We start from the raw sequence: 15359 nt of genomic DNA on the forward strand, positions 1-15359 counted from the left end.
CTGGGCCGGCGAACGCCTGGGCGCCCGCTTCGCTCCCTCTCCTCATCCGTTCCTCCCCGGGTGCGCCTGACGCCCGCAGGCCGCGGGTGCACGTTTCAAACGCAACCTTTCCCGGCACTGGCAGCTCGGCACTGCCTGTCCTGGAGATGTCAGATCTCCCTCTGTTGAACTGTTGCGCGTCTCCAGCCACGTCTAGCGGCGTAAACCTCTGCAGAGGTTTCCCAGGGTGTCGGGAAACCTGTCCCCCTGGCTCCGGAGCCTCTTTGTGCCGGCTGTTACAAACGGCTGTCCTTGCCGTTTGTCTGGGGCATTCGGAACCCGCTCTTTTTTCAAACTTGCGAAGACCGCTTGTTTCTCGCTGTTTCTTATTGCCCACGACTCCAGACGGAGGCCCTGTTGCTGTACCCCGGTGTGGGCGCAGAGAAAACGGTATCTACCTCAAGGAGTTGTCAGACGTCAGTCAAATGCCCAGTTCCTCCATCTTTCGTGCTAGAAAGGGATTTCACTTTGTGCTAATAATTTTAACAGTATGAAGTCAAGATATCTTCTACTGTGGGTAGCCGCGTGTGTGATTATTAAAGCAGAGCCATTGCTGTGATGGAAATAATTAGCCCTGCCAGACCAAGGCAGTTTTGTGCTGCTCCACCCTACTGCCTCTCCCGGCACCTCTGCAGATGGGGGGTGATGGGGAGCTCCCCACTGCCGTGGTACGCCAGCCCCACGGTGCCGTGGGGAACGGCAAGTTGACTGTCCACATGCTGAAAACCTGGTCATCGGCATGAAAATGTGTAATGTGGGTGCGGCGGTTTGGTTTGCTGTGGAGATTTTCCCAATTTCTGATGGGGAAATTTTCATTTTTAAAAGTTTGCATGTGTGTAAGATTTTTTTTTTCATTTTCTGTGCTCTTGAAGAGAAAGTTAAAGTACGCGCAAGAAATAGTGTGTTCCTGCATTTGGAATATGCATGTCTCTTTTATACAATTTTTCAGTGCGGAAGGAGTTGGCTTAACTGAATAAATAACAGGTAGTAGCTGTGGCAGCAGTTGGTGCAGGGAGTACTCAGTGTACGTGAGATGGCTTGACCTGCCCACGGGAGAATGGCTGAACTTAAAACACTTCTTATTTTCTTGCCCATTCTTGCAAAGCAGCTTCTGAAACCAACGCGAACAAAAAGGGAAGAACACAACTGGCAGTAAAGTCGTGAAATTGATCCTTATAACAGGCAACTTGTTACCAGGCTTAGCAAGGAGTCCCAAAGAATGGCCGTGAGAATAAACATCAGCTTTTTTGATGCATTTTATATTGGAACATAGATTCCTGACCGTGAGGTTATTATTTTGAAACACAATTTCTTTTACTCTCAATTAATCAACTGCGGAGTCAAAAACTCCTGTATGGTGATGATATTAAGAATAGATTTTCCAGGTTGTGGGTTGAAATAGTTTAAGGAGTAGTTAAGATAAAAGAGTTTTGTGACAGTTATGGACTGAGATTAACCTTATTAGTTTTATTACTGTTCCTGAAACCTATTCTTGAGAGATTTAAAAACTTTTTAAACAAATGTGTATCTGAAATGTAAATGAATCATCCAAATGTGGTATTTGTTACCTGAATGTGATTTTAAAGTTATTTCTGAAATACCGTGCTCCACTTAATTCCATTTTAGGAGGTGTATTAGAGCTTAGACTTTTAAAACGAATGGGATTGTGAGTGATGACTTCCGAAAGAGTAATGTTGGAAGTGGAAATTCTTTTTCGTGAGGACAGCTACAACCGAGAGCATGGCCTATAGGTCGTGGCCGGTGACGGTGCAAAGGAAGAAGACACAATGCAGTGGGTTTTTATGTTCGTGATGTCTTCTTCCTCTTTGTTGACACCATCAAAACAAATAACTGTTTTCATCCGGATGCCTGTTTCATACAAGCTCAGTCGAATGGTCCCTATCTGTCATGCAGCCTATTGAATGCTCATCTGATGTTAATTGATTTTTCACCCTACCTGTCCAGCTGGAATGGTGATTGGAGTAGAGGGAAGATTATCCAGGCTGTGCAGTCTCTCAGCCATCCAAGTTCCCTGACAAAATCATGTGCCACCTCGTTCCTTAGTGGCAAAGGGTCGTAGGCGCAGAGGTTAAAAGGTTGTTGAAAGTCTCATTTCTGTGTCATCATGAATCACAGGTTGGTGTCACTAGGAAAAATCCTAGTGTTATTGCAGGGGAAAAAAAAAAACCCCAAACATTTTGTAGTAGGCTCCAGTAGTAGTGATCTTTTCTAAAATAATGTATTTTAGGGGTGGGGTGGGGGAAGCATCCACAGTAAATTTTCACTGAAAGCTTTTTATGCAGCACTTAAACACTCAAGGCTGGGTGCCCTTCCTCCTTTTCAATTATGCAGTTTGGGTAAACTATAAGCAGTTACAGTTTTCTAATTAAACTTACATGCATCATAAGGCAGATGCATTGTATTATGAATAGACTATAAAGAATAAATGTTTTTGTTTAAACAATGGCATTGCATATAAAGCCACAGAGAAAGTTTATGAACAAAAAAACCCCTTGTATACAAGTGAACAGGATTGTGATCTCACAGGCTGTGAGGTTGTTATTTTTCTGTATTATGGTGGTTGTGGTCCCGCAGCACACGTTTTCTGTGAGAAACATTTCTGTAGAGGTGTGAGTCCTCCCAAAATCTATCATAGTTGAAAGTGGTGCAACTCCCACTTTAGGATTAAAAAAAAAAAAAGATAGTTTTATTTTGACTTTTTCCTCAAAAGGAAACTTTTGCTTTTTAATGTCTATATTTAAAAAAAAAGATTTATTAAGAGTGAAGTTGCAAATTCAAGTGATTCATGCATTTGTTTCTAAGGCACGATGAATAAGAGAACCAGCTCTGAAGTCTATGTAGATTCCCTGATACTCACTTTAGAAGGAAATAAGATAGAGTTAATCAACAGAAGTGAACTCTATTGAAGGTAAACATGTCCTGTGTTAATAACACTAGTAGTAATCCGCATCTTGATTCTTTTTTTTTTTTTTTTACAAGGCTGGATTTTTTGTCACTCTTACTGTCCTAACAAACCATCTTATCCCATGAGTTGCTTTTCTTACCAAAACAGTAGTTTATCAGTACTTGTGACCGCTCAGATACCACTCCGCTTCAGATATTCCTTGACGTGTACAGGAACAGAGTCTGATACAAGTACTGCACCAACAGCTAGTAAGCGTTAAGTATGGGTAGGAGTAACACGGTGGAAACTCAACCCACAACATCTCACTGGGCGCTTGCCCAGCTTGGGCACAGGAGTTGATACCAACTGCTTCCCTGTTTCCAGAGTTGAAGACGCCATATGACAGTAAGTGGGCTAGGTAGAACCTGCAGCTGGGCATGTACCACCCTCTGTCCATGCTATCACTGTTGCATCTTGCTAAGCTGCTCAAACTCCCATTTTCTCTGGATAGACATATTTTTTTGAGCCTTTTGTATTAGGAACTTGCCAGCTGAATTGGGGTGAAAAGTGTGTTGTAATTTTCTAGGCCAGCTGCAAAAGACCTCCGTGAAGAGGACTTTTGCAGATGGCCAAAGACTATTTTATAGATACTGAGGGAAGAGAGGGGCAATTCACAGCTGAATTCCCCTGTGGCTGACTATTTTGATGCCTAATTGTCTTTAAGGTGCCTCAGTCCTAATATGGGCATATTTATTATTTGGAATATAAAGAAAAGAAATTAATCTCATGGCTATAAAACTTGGAAATAACAACTAGAATTTGAACTTGTACGCAGCATACCCCTTCTTGGTTTTATTTGACAGCTTAAAAGAAGCAAGTACAAGCTGTTGCATTCAAATAACATTTATCTCAAGAGCGGTAATCAATGCTCACTTTGTTATGTTGATCATGTTGTACAATACATGGGCCTAAAAGCATCTGAAATCTGTGAGCTGTCTTTGGCATTGTATTTCTCATTTTTCTTTTCTGTCTTTCCAATTTGCTAAGTTTGCTGGAAATTTCATATAAAGACATGAACAATTCATGCATGCAGAACATATTGACTTCTGTTTTTCACTAACATTCATTGACCTTTTAGGTCAATAAATTTTGAAGTTGACTTAAGAAGTCAATAAGCCTTATTTTAATTTAGATTAAGTTTTAGTCTGATTCAGCACTCTGCTTCCCTTTTTATAAATTAAAAAAAGCTTATAACAATTTATTATTAAAATGTATGTCAACTAAGAACTGTTTCCTGTAGGTCTGGGAATCCCTGTCTGGATTATAATTTTTTGCTGTATTCCCAATGCGCCGTTTGAAAGTGACATTCCAGCCTCCCAGTGTGTACTCTGTCCCTCTAAACTGCTCTAACATCAATTGTAGAAAGTGATACAGATAATTAAACAAAACCATGTGAATTTCAGGAGCAAATGTTTTCCATCATGTTGGAATTTCACCTTACATGAGCAAATTCGACTTAAATTACATTTCCATCTGACATTATTAATTCCATCAAGGAAGCTTTGTGTAATATTAATTACAGATACCAATTATGTTATTTCATCTTTCCTTTCCATTGGAGCTTCAATAAAAATTCATCAAGTGAAGGACATGATTATCATAATAATTTTAAAAATCCACCTAAACTCTTTTACCACGTACACACAAAAACAGTAATAGCACTGGAATCATGCATGTGAGAGTGTACTTGTCAAAGTTTTGTGCACAATACATCCGTCAGTAAAAAGGAAGGGAGCATTTTCTCTACTGCATTTTTGGTTTACTGCCATGGGTGCTTTCCTTTGATAAAGTAATTTGGCAGACAGGTTCTTGCAGAAAGCAGTGCAGTGGTATTAACTTAAAATTTTTCTGCTTTTTCAATCTGTTTAGCACTTTCAAATGACATTGCTACTGGTGAAAAACCACTCTGAAGTCATGTTAAGCAGCCATATTTTGACCTTATAGAATTTTGACCATGCAGTATGGTCAGCTATTGCAACGTCACCTTAACTTCACTTGATATAATTGACAAAAATAGCCCTATTGTTTTTCAGTGGAAGAAAAAAAATGAGCAGAGAAATTATCAAACGGTATTTCAGATTTCAGCAATAAAGTAATTCGGAAAAAAAAACGGTTAACTGTGAGGAAATGCGTCACTCTAAGATAGCAGCTGATAGCTGGCAGATTCTAATATTAAGATTGGAGCTTCAACAACCCATAAATCCAGGTATCATCTACCACATTTGGGGTACTAATTTGATAATATAATAAAGGAAAACACTATAAATTGTAAGGAAAGTGTCTTTGAGGAAAGATCTGTAGTGTATGTAGAGGCAACATTCTGCACTGATTTCAAGTGCTAATGCTTGATTTTAGCATTAGCACTCTGGATCTGGGATGCACAGTGGTTAAGGCTGTAGAGACAATCCTCTTCATTTTGAATGAAATCCAGTGTATGTTTGTCTTTGCATTTAACTAGTACAGCTAATTCCTATTCCTGTTCATGTAACCCTAGATTTTTTTTTTTAGGGATTTGGAAGTAAGGACAGAAAAATGGTGTTGTGCATGTAACAGCGTTGTAAGCATTTCTACCTCCCCATTCATAGCTGCCATGCTGTTGTGATGGAACTGGAAACAACTGAAAGCACCAGTATATTTGCCAAGTATTATTGTGCATAGGCCATGAAACTGCTGTCATGTCACTTGCCTATTCATGGAAATACCTACATGTAGTTTCAGAGTATCTGCACCTTTGCTTTGACCTGCCCCTCCATTGCTTTGTATTGGCATTGCTTTGTATTGTATTTGTGTGTAGTGTTGGCACATAGTTGTTTTCACCATTGAATAATTTCCTTTTACAACTTCCTTTTTGAATGTATATGGTTGGCTAGTTATTCTTTGTTTGACATAGTTCCTTTTCACTTTCTGTTCAAAATTGCATGATAACTAGAGCTAAGAAACAATCTTCAAAGGGAATCCATGTTATTATGAGAAACGTTACAGATTTTCTTCTTTCCTTTAGGCATTGATTTTAAAGTAAAGCCAGTAACGTTTAATGATACAAGAGTGAAACTTCAAATATGGTAAGTTTTAATTTGTATCACAAATGAGAGCTAACTAAATTACATTACAGCATGAAAAATCTCATCTGCTTATAATTGTGTGTCTTCCTAAAGTGCAATTGTTCCTACTAGGTCATTTTAAAATTTGAATTTGGCCTAGGGGAGCATATTTTTTGCAGCAACTAATGTAAGTTAAAAAGAGGGTTGTCGCTACGTTGCTTTAACAATAAAACTTGCAGCATACAAGCAATGCAGATCTACGATCCATATTAAGTATATTTAATTGTATAGGAACATTGAGGGAAGTGGCAAAGCAAGAAAATTTTACATTTCATTACCCATCAAATGCATGTTCAGAAGGGTCACCGAGAGAAAGCTAGTAAGATGAATCTTTGGGAACCTACACTCTATTTTCTGTTTCTGAAGTTTTTCTAAAGGCTATATAGGGCTACTGAGAGCCATCTCGCCAGGCATACAATACCGAAGGTTATCTATATTTACCAGTATTTAACTTCTCAAGGAGTAGCTCTGTACATGAATTACCTGACCAGTACCAGATCTGCAGTTATTCCATCTCAGGTTTTAATACCAAAGTCTTGGAGGCTTGTTTACAGGTTTCTTAAGGCATAATTATGTGTAGGAATCTCTGCATCCCTGTATTTTATGGAGTTTTCCCAAAACCTACCTTCCATCTAAACCAGCTTACTGTCTGTGTCACAGTTTACAGAGGGCTTGTCAGAATATGGGATGTCATCTGACTGCTGCAGTGCTTGTACTCCAGATTTTTTTTATCACCTGAGTTGTACTGATCTTAATGATTATATACATAAAGAAGCAATGGTGGGCTTGAAGTTACACTCAGACTTCAACCGCTGGTTTAGCCTCCCTAGTAGGGCTGTATTACTCAGAATAAATTTCCAGTGTATTTCTTTCACTGCTGTATCTGGCACCCAGATTTTCTCTCATCCTTATCTTTTCTTGTTCCTTTCATGTTAGGGTACACCATTCAAAATTTGGACAATACTCCTTAAAGTGATTTTTCTTGGGGGTTCTGCAGTTTGATCATCTTTTGTTTGTTTGTTTGTTTGTTTGTGTGTGTGTGATTTCTTACAATTTCTTTCAGGGATACTGCTGGCCAGGAACGATTCCATACACTTAGTACTAGCTATTTTCGTGGCGCACAAGGCTTTGTTCTTGTATATGACATCACAAATCTGGACAGTTTTCAAAGTATAACAAGTTGGATGAAAGACATACATGAGGTAAATATATCTAACAGTGGTTGATCTCTTAATGAAGGCAGTTAATGAGTTACTGCAGTTAATGTTTTAAATGACTGCATGGGATTTATTCTTGTTCTTGAGCGGTATGTTTCTAACCAGTATTTCTTACATTTAACTCAGCACACAGTATGATAGTAGGATTACTGTTATCTGAAACTGGAATGCAGTGTAGATTATCCAAGACAAGCCCATGGTGATGCAGGAGTGTTTTCTGAAGTACTTTTAAAACATAGCTTCCAATCTGTTTTTGCGCATGCTGAGTTACGGTGCTTTTGTCACTGGTGTGGCTACGCGCAAGCCAATCTCCATGAGCTTATCCCAGGGTTTTAATTGGCTTCCATGTCAAAATTCCATATACCAGCCAGTGATTTCCCTTTCGTAATTTCATTACTTCAGTGTAGTTACCTCATCCCAAGAATCAAAAGAAACAAATCAAATCAAACATCCTCTTTGTCCTTGCTGGATATTCCCTTTGAGAGGATGGTTTCAAGAGGGAGGAACTGGGGGAGGAAAAGGAGAATCCCTTTTTGGTGGCAGTGAGCTGTTTGGTTAGCTCAGCTGCTTGTGGTACTGCAGCCAGAAACACGTGCTTTCATGTGACATAGGAAGTGATTCAACAGCACATGGCTGCCCTACAGCGAGTGTGTTCCCACCTCCCTTCCTGAATGTTGGCTCCCACTGTGCTGCTTCTGGAGCTTGTCAGAGCCGTCTGAGGTTCACTGACTCTCTAATGTCGTAGAAAACGTAACACAGCAAAATGAGTTGGATGGTTTTCTGCTCCATCAGTGAGTTTAAGGGGTTCATAGAAAGGCCTGACAGTTACTGGAGTTGGCGCAAGGTAAAGGGGTAGGAGTAGGAAGGCCAGGAGAAGAACATGTGGGAACAATGTGAGGGAGGAACCAGGGATGGAGGAGTGGGCAAGCCCTTAGACCTGAGATCATTCAGCTGCCTGTAACTCTGTACCCTGAGTCTTTATTGCTAGGTGTCTCTTAATGTGTTCTCTGTTAGGTAGAGGCAGGTCAGTTTTAGAACACAACAGGTCAGCTGGAAGGCACCTACAACCATCATCTAGTCCAGCTGCCTTACCACTTCAGGGCTGACCAAAAGTTAAAGCATGTTGTTAAGGGCGTTGTCCAAATGCCTCTTAAACACTGACAGGCTTGAGGCATCGACCACCTCTCGAGGAAGCCTGTTCCTGTGTTTGACCACCCTCTCCATAAAGAAATGTTTCCTGATGTCCAGTTTAAACCTCCCCTGGTGCAGCTTTGAACCATTCCCACGTGTCCTGTCACTGGATAACAGGGAGAAGAGATCAGCACCTCCCTCTCCGCTTCCCCTCCTCAGGAAGCTGCAGAGAGCAATGAGGTCGCCCTAAGCAGTAGCATGGAAGTTTGTAGTGAGCATGCTTATATAAGGTAGTATGCTTGTGTAAGAATCCAAGCAAGATAGTGCTCTTTGTTGATTAAAACCAAGTAAACATTCAGGCAGTTTTTGTAATACTCTGTGAATTGGTAGGAATATGACATAACGGATGGGAGAGTTCATCTCGGGAAAGCGGGCTCAAAATAAAACCATCAAACGCATCCTTTTCTCCCTTCACAGCTTCAGTGTACGGATGAATTAATGAACTACACATGGTCATATAGCCAATAATATATACATAGGATATCTTACAGTCTTGGTAAAACATTACATTTACATTACCTCAGTATTAAGAACATTACTATGATGACCTAGTACGTCACTATCCTTGACCTTAGAGCCATCTTAAAAGTCTTAGTGGCAACAGAGCCTAACTTCAGTAATGTGCTGCAGAGGAGATTTGATGATACAGTATTCTTACTGGCTTGTCTGCACACAGTTCAAACTAACACATGTGTTTTATTACTTCGTTAAGAAAAGTGTGTGCCCACCTCCTCATAGGCAAACCAACAAAAGTCACAGCTAGATATGGTTGTACAGTTTCATGGTTAGCTAAGATTTAACTCAGCACGCAGTATGATAGTAAGTTTACTGTTATCTGAAGCTGAAAATTTAGATTATCCAGCTATATCCATTTTTATATGTATATCTATATCTATATATGCATCTATCTATCTATCTGCGTGTATAAATTTATATATAAAATATTGATCTGTCTTCAGACTGCCTCCAAAGGGGTCATTTTGCCCTGTCATCTTTAATTAGATCAACAGGATGGTTGATTCAGTGGGCTACAATGCACAACCATAAACACAAAGAAAGTATCAGAACCGTATGGCTAGGGTGGAGGGAAGGCTGGGACTGGCTCTTGTAGCCACCATGCAGGCTTAGATCTGCTTAAGTCAGTCAGGAAATCACACCTGCACAAGCCTGCTTTCTGTCCGTGACACTTAAAAGTTTTTGTGTAAACTTACCCAAGTTATTACTATTTAGATTGTTTAATCTTAACCCCTGAAGGTACTTCGTTAGTTCAAAATTTAAAAAATGGAAAAATACTCAATTTAAAACAATTTCTGGGAATGTAAATTGCATGATTGATTGTACCAATCTCAAAACTAGCAATTAGTGAGTGTTGTAATAGAGCTAGATAATAATAAAAAGTTTAATTTAGTCCTAGTGGGATATCAATTTCTGAAGTGTCTTGGTGAAAATATATGGGGCCATTCATTGCAAAAGAAGTGTTTTTAAGCAATAACTGTTAAAACACAGGGCATTTCATGAAAATTAATTACTTACTGGAGGTTGGTGACATTCCCTGCATTTGCTTTGGTCTGTGAATGCAAACCAGTATTTAATTCTTCACAAATGCCCAGTATCAAAGTGGCTGTTGCTACAGCACCCTTTAAAATCTGCAAGTGTAGAAAAACTAAATAAAATTTAAAAAGGGAAACAGATACAGGTTTCATTAAACACCAGACTAATAGGTAATGTAAAGCTTGCACCTGAACCAATCAAACGGGATTTTTGAGAAAATTCAGTTATTATATTATGCTTTCATTTTTTAATTCTTTGTACATAGAGATTTTAAATAAAGTTTTTTAAAAATCTGTTCAGTGTGCTAAGCCATTTTTACAACAGTTGAAAATAACAATCTAAGCAATTTAGCATTCCTAAAAACACCGTTGATTTTATAAAAACTGGCCAGTCAGTGCTATTACAATCAGATTACCAGTAATGTTCTCATTGTATTTCAATTATTATAAGTGTGGAATACAGCAACTTTCCTGTTAAAAATTAATTATTGTTCAAGGAAGTTCAAGACACAAATATGCTGCCATATCTGTATTGTTGTAAAATTTGTATTCAGAACTAGGGGAAACTAAGTAACATGACTGTGCTTAAAAAGCTTACTAGAAAAATACACTCACAGATGAATATCTTAGGACATGATTGGTAAATCCAATACAGGTATATTGGATTTGTAATGCACTCATTAGGAACATGATAATTGCAGGGAAATTACTTTAGAACCTGAAACCATTCTTTATTTGTAGGATTGCTGGTCATGTCCAATTTATTAAGTTGTTCTTCTTGTCTGCTGACATGGCTTTTAGCTATTGTATGCAGCTGTTCTGAAAGGCTGATTCTGTTTTGCCTTTAAAAATCAAATGCAAGTAACCGTGTACCAAATCCATTTGCAGAAAACAGTTCTTTCCAGGATGTTTTGAACAAGATTCCAGCTAAGATATTGGCAAAAAGTTCCTCACAATAGAGTGGTCAAATGCTCAAACAGGTGCCCAGAGAGGATCTGGAGATAATTAAAACTGGATTCAACAGGGCCTTGAGCAACCTGACCTGACTTTGAAGTTGGCCCGTCTTCGAGCAGGGGGTTAGACCAGATGACTTCCAGAAGTCCTTGCCAACCTAAATCACTCCATGATTCATGCATGACATCTGGGTTGCCAAAAACTTTTGAGTTAGATGGTAGGTTCTAGTGTTCTTTTAAACACATTGGACTGGGTTTCATTGTGCTGGTCTCCTGGTGTAGCCGTGAAGGTGGCGTTACCAGTTCCTAACAATTATTTCCATGCTGGAAATTCTCTGCTAGCACAGAATTTTCTGCATGGGGAAGGTAAACTCATTTTCTCATGCAGTAGCAAGTCTTGGTGATGTAATTTAGTGTTCTTGGAATATATTAGCTTTCTATTTGTACTACCTGAAGAAGTGACCCCTCAACCAGGCTATGAAATGTATGGGTGTGTTGGGTTACTGCCATTTTTCCATAGTGCCCTTTTCTGGTTCTGTTTATTTGATGCATCTGAGAGTTGGGATACTGGACTGTCTTTCAGTGTTTCTGCATCATACTTAAATAAAAGCAGCACAGCAAACTGCTTTACAAATGTGAATTAGTTTGACTTCAAACTCTTCTGAGTTTTTCTTCGTCAGATGGGAAAGCTTGATGTCAAAAGGATCGAATTGTTCCAGTTCATAGATGGGTTTGTTGTTATGGCTCTGATTAGAACTGAATATTCTTGTTCTTGTCACTTTACTAAGTTGGTTTGTCTCTAATCCCAGGTTGGTTTCAGGATAAATTGGTTTATATCTAGTGGTGTCTAAGTTGGCTAATACACAAACAAATTCTATCATTTGTTTATTTTCGCTGAAGTCCTGGAAACTAGGCATTTGTAACTGAGGTCATAAGGTGACACTTAGAAAAATACATGGAAAAAGACATGTATGGGAATCATAATGTGAACACTGCCCATGTGATGCTGTCAAAGAGACTGTGAGGACAATGTATTCCTAACAAATTACTCTTCATTAATACAAAGGGTAAGTTTCTGGTGTCATTGTCTAGTGAGTAGGAAGAAGAAACTTCCCAGCTTTATGGCCTTCCCCAGCTCTGCCTTCATCTTGCTGCGTGACCATGTGTATCCTCTTCAGATCTGAAAAGTTATATTAATGCTACGTTTCTTCCTCAAATACAACCTAATTAACTATTACCATAGTGTATTTATCAGGTATGGGTTCTCAATTTCACTGTTTGGACCTACAAACAAACTTCTGTTCCTTTTTCAAACTGTAATCAGTGAGTATCAAAATCATGCAGCCCTGCACAGCTACGCCCTGGAAATGCGGTGGAGGGACAAGGTGGTGATCCTGTAAGATCTGTCACTGGATAGACAGCTTTATACAACAAGGAGTCTGGATGAGCTGGTTGGTAATCACGGTCAGTTTGCTGCAGGGGAGGTTGAGGCCAGCCATTCGCAGTAGGGTTTGCGTGAAGGGATAGTTTATTCCAATAAACTGTAAGTACAAATGTGACGTAGTTCTCTTTCAATGAAGGTGCCTGTGCTACATTTGATACTCATGTGAATTCACAGCACTTCTGTGAAATAGTTTCCCTGCAAAATGAGAACAACTGCAGAAAAAAAGACCTAACATTTGGAAAAAAAAAACCAAATTACATACAAAAGGGATGAGCAAGATATTTTCCCTTTTGCATTTTTGATTTCTGTTAATAGCCACATAGTCAATCAGTGAGTTGGGTATTTACCTGGTTGGGCGCACAGGCTAGGTGAAAGTTGAGCAGTACGGTAATTAGTGAAGGACATGGGTGGATGGCTCCTATCAGAGTAGGCTGCTAAAGCGCACCATGGTACTCTGGTTCGAGAGTCCAGTGTTCCTAGTCCAGTCCGTTGCACTGCTGCCTTTGAGGCTCTGGTGCTGCTCCCTCCTGTGGCCACTGATCACAGCAGCCTGGCTCCCACCGCTGCTGAATCCAGTGAGGTAGAAACCCGTTTGCCAAAACCTGATGACTCCAAGCTCTGCCAAGCACTTCAAAAAACTTGGTCAGTCTCAATAAATCTCTTGGCTCCAATTTTTTGAGAGAAATATAGTGCCGATATTTCCTTTTTGGACGTTTTAAAAAAAAAAAGGCTAGGTTTTGTCCAAGTTCAGATTATTTTTATTTTAAATTTCAGTAAAATGTGAACTTTGAAATGTTACAACTAGAAGAAAAACTGAAGAGAGTGAACCAAAAATCTGGATGTATTTTTGAGATACCAAAGCAAAACACTTTCTTTTTTACTTCTCAAAAAAAATTTTTCTTTTTGCCTCAATGAAATTGAGGAAATTTTTAATAGTATTTTTCCATGACATGGGAAAAAAAAGTTTCCTGATGCTATTAGCTTAGTCAGTGCTGACTTGCATAATAGCATCTCAACAACTGTAAAATAACCATCCTCTTTTTAGCTATAGATTTTGCATTTGGAAAGCTTATTCCTGAGCTATAAATAAAAGAGGATGAAAATACACAGTGAGCTTTTGGAAGCATTGAAGAGCCATATTTTTGGCCAATTCAAATCAGTGTACCTCTGCAGTTTTTATGCCAACTGAGCACATGGTCAAACTTCTGCCTAGTCATATTGACTTAATTTTTTAAGACTTCATCTACATAATCAGTTTTCAGAATTGAACATGGATGCCATTTTGGTGTTTTTCGTTTTCTAAAAGCAAGAAATGGCAAGATACCATCTTTAAAAAAGGAATACTTTCAGTCCTTTGGTGGAGGATCCAGTCAAAGTGAAAATACATTATTACATTATATTGATGTAGAAATAATAGTTATTTGCTGAAATAAATACTTAGTTATTGGTAATACTGATAAGTACTTACTGAAAGGCCTGGTACCTCTAACCTCCTTTAAATTTTGTTATTATTTGAAGCTGTTTAGAAAGAACATTCCTACTGCAAATATTTGTGCTGTTTGTACAGTAATAAAGGTACAGGATGAATTTCATGGTTTTGTACATACAGTATGCAAGTATTTCCCTTTGACCTTTTACTTCAGGGTAAAGTCGAACGTCACTTGTAAAACCTTCAGCTACGTACAGGCTCCTTTCAAATAAAAAGTTGATTGTGTGATTAAATTGTCTATTTACCCTATTTTAGGGACTGATGTATGTGATTTTACGTAGGAGAGCCATTGACCTTAATGAGTAAAGCTCCAATGCACTCTGAAACAGCCAACATTTTGGTCTATTAATCCAGGTTAGATTGATTCATTATTTTAGGCCTGTACTTTGTACTCTTATGTTGAACTTACTTCATTTTAATACTACATTATCTTGAACATCAACTGTGGATATGAAATGAGATTAGCCGACTCGAAAATGAGAGTGGATTAAAAAAAATGAAATAGTGTTCCTTCATAATAAATTGTGCCTACTGCTGTACTCTTCAAATGAGGTAACTTAGTTGTAAAAGTGCAAATAGACTAAAAATAATGATTCTCTCATCCTTTAATGAATAGAGGTTTTCCTTTGCATTTCTCTGAAGGGAGGTACATATGTGTGTGTGTGTGTGTGAGCTCTGGGGAAGAGGATTGTGCCTGATTTTGTCTTACGGCAAAGTTATAAAAGTTAAGACTTTGACAGAGATCAGAGATTTCATCAGCATCCTTGTAGAGAGATCTGCCACCTGAGACCAGGCTTTTTGAGTCACCAGAGCAGCTGTGTGAGCATATACTTTCAGAATATAGGCCATGGGATCAGACCACGTTAGCTGTAATTGTCTAGATCGAGACCCTCGGCTTCCTCCATTTAAGCGCCAAAAGTGGTTTTAAATACTATGATTTTCACAACAAATGTCAGTTTTCAAATTCCACATGCTGTTGCAGAACTGTTCCCTTTCCTTGTCACTATTCCAGTCATGTATAGTTACAATGGCTTATCTTAAAATAACACTGATGTAAAGCACTCAGTGCATTTCACAGCCATCATGTATGTAACTGGATTAGTGGAACGAAGGATGGAGACAAAGTCAAAAAGCTAGATTTTTCTTCCTTTTGAAATCAATGAGGTTTTTAAATTTTACTTCATTAAAAATCTATTGCCTTCTTCCGAGTGTCTTGGAATAATCAAACTTTTATGTTGAGTTTGAACACTTTGAATGTAATTTTACTGTCTGTGTGCAGAAGTGAAGCACAGAGAGGTGCTCTTTCAGGTGCAGCAAATTCCTTCCTTTTTACTTTTGAGTGCTGGATGTAGACCAGACTCATATGCTAATCCATGAACCCATTACTTTAGGGAGGGCAGTGTCTGTGAA

The 15359-nt window shown here is 38.8% G+C and overlaps 1 protein-coding gene across 1 annotated transcript in view; it reads left to right on the forward strand.

Moving 5' to 3' along the window:
• Positions 1–15359, forward strand: part of LOC103923193 (ras-related protein Rab-10-like) — a 54091-nt gene that overhangs the window by 17851 nt on the left and 20881 nt on the right. The window contains exons 2-3 of the mRNA XM_009331473.1: positions 6006–6066; positions 7169–7307. Of these exons, the coding sequence (XP_009329748.1) occupies positions 6006–6066; positions 7169–7307 (200 nt within the window). The remainder of the gene's footprint in view (positions 1–6005; positions 6067–7168; positions 7308–15359) is intronic.

The sequence above is a fragment of the Pygoscelis adeliae genome, unplaced genomic scaffold, assembly GCF_000699105.1.
Source record: "Pygoscelis adeliae isolate BGI_AS28 unplaced genomic scaffold, ASM69910v1 Scaffold108, whole genome shotgun sequence".
In the NCBI taxonomy this organism is placed as follows: domain Eukaryota; kingdom Metazoa; phylum Chordata; class Aves; order Sphenisciformes; family Spheniscidae; genus Pygoscelis; species Pygoscelis adeliae.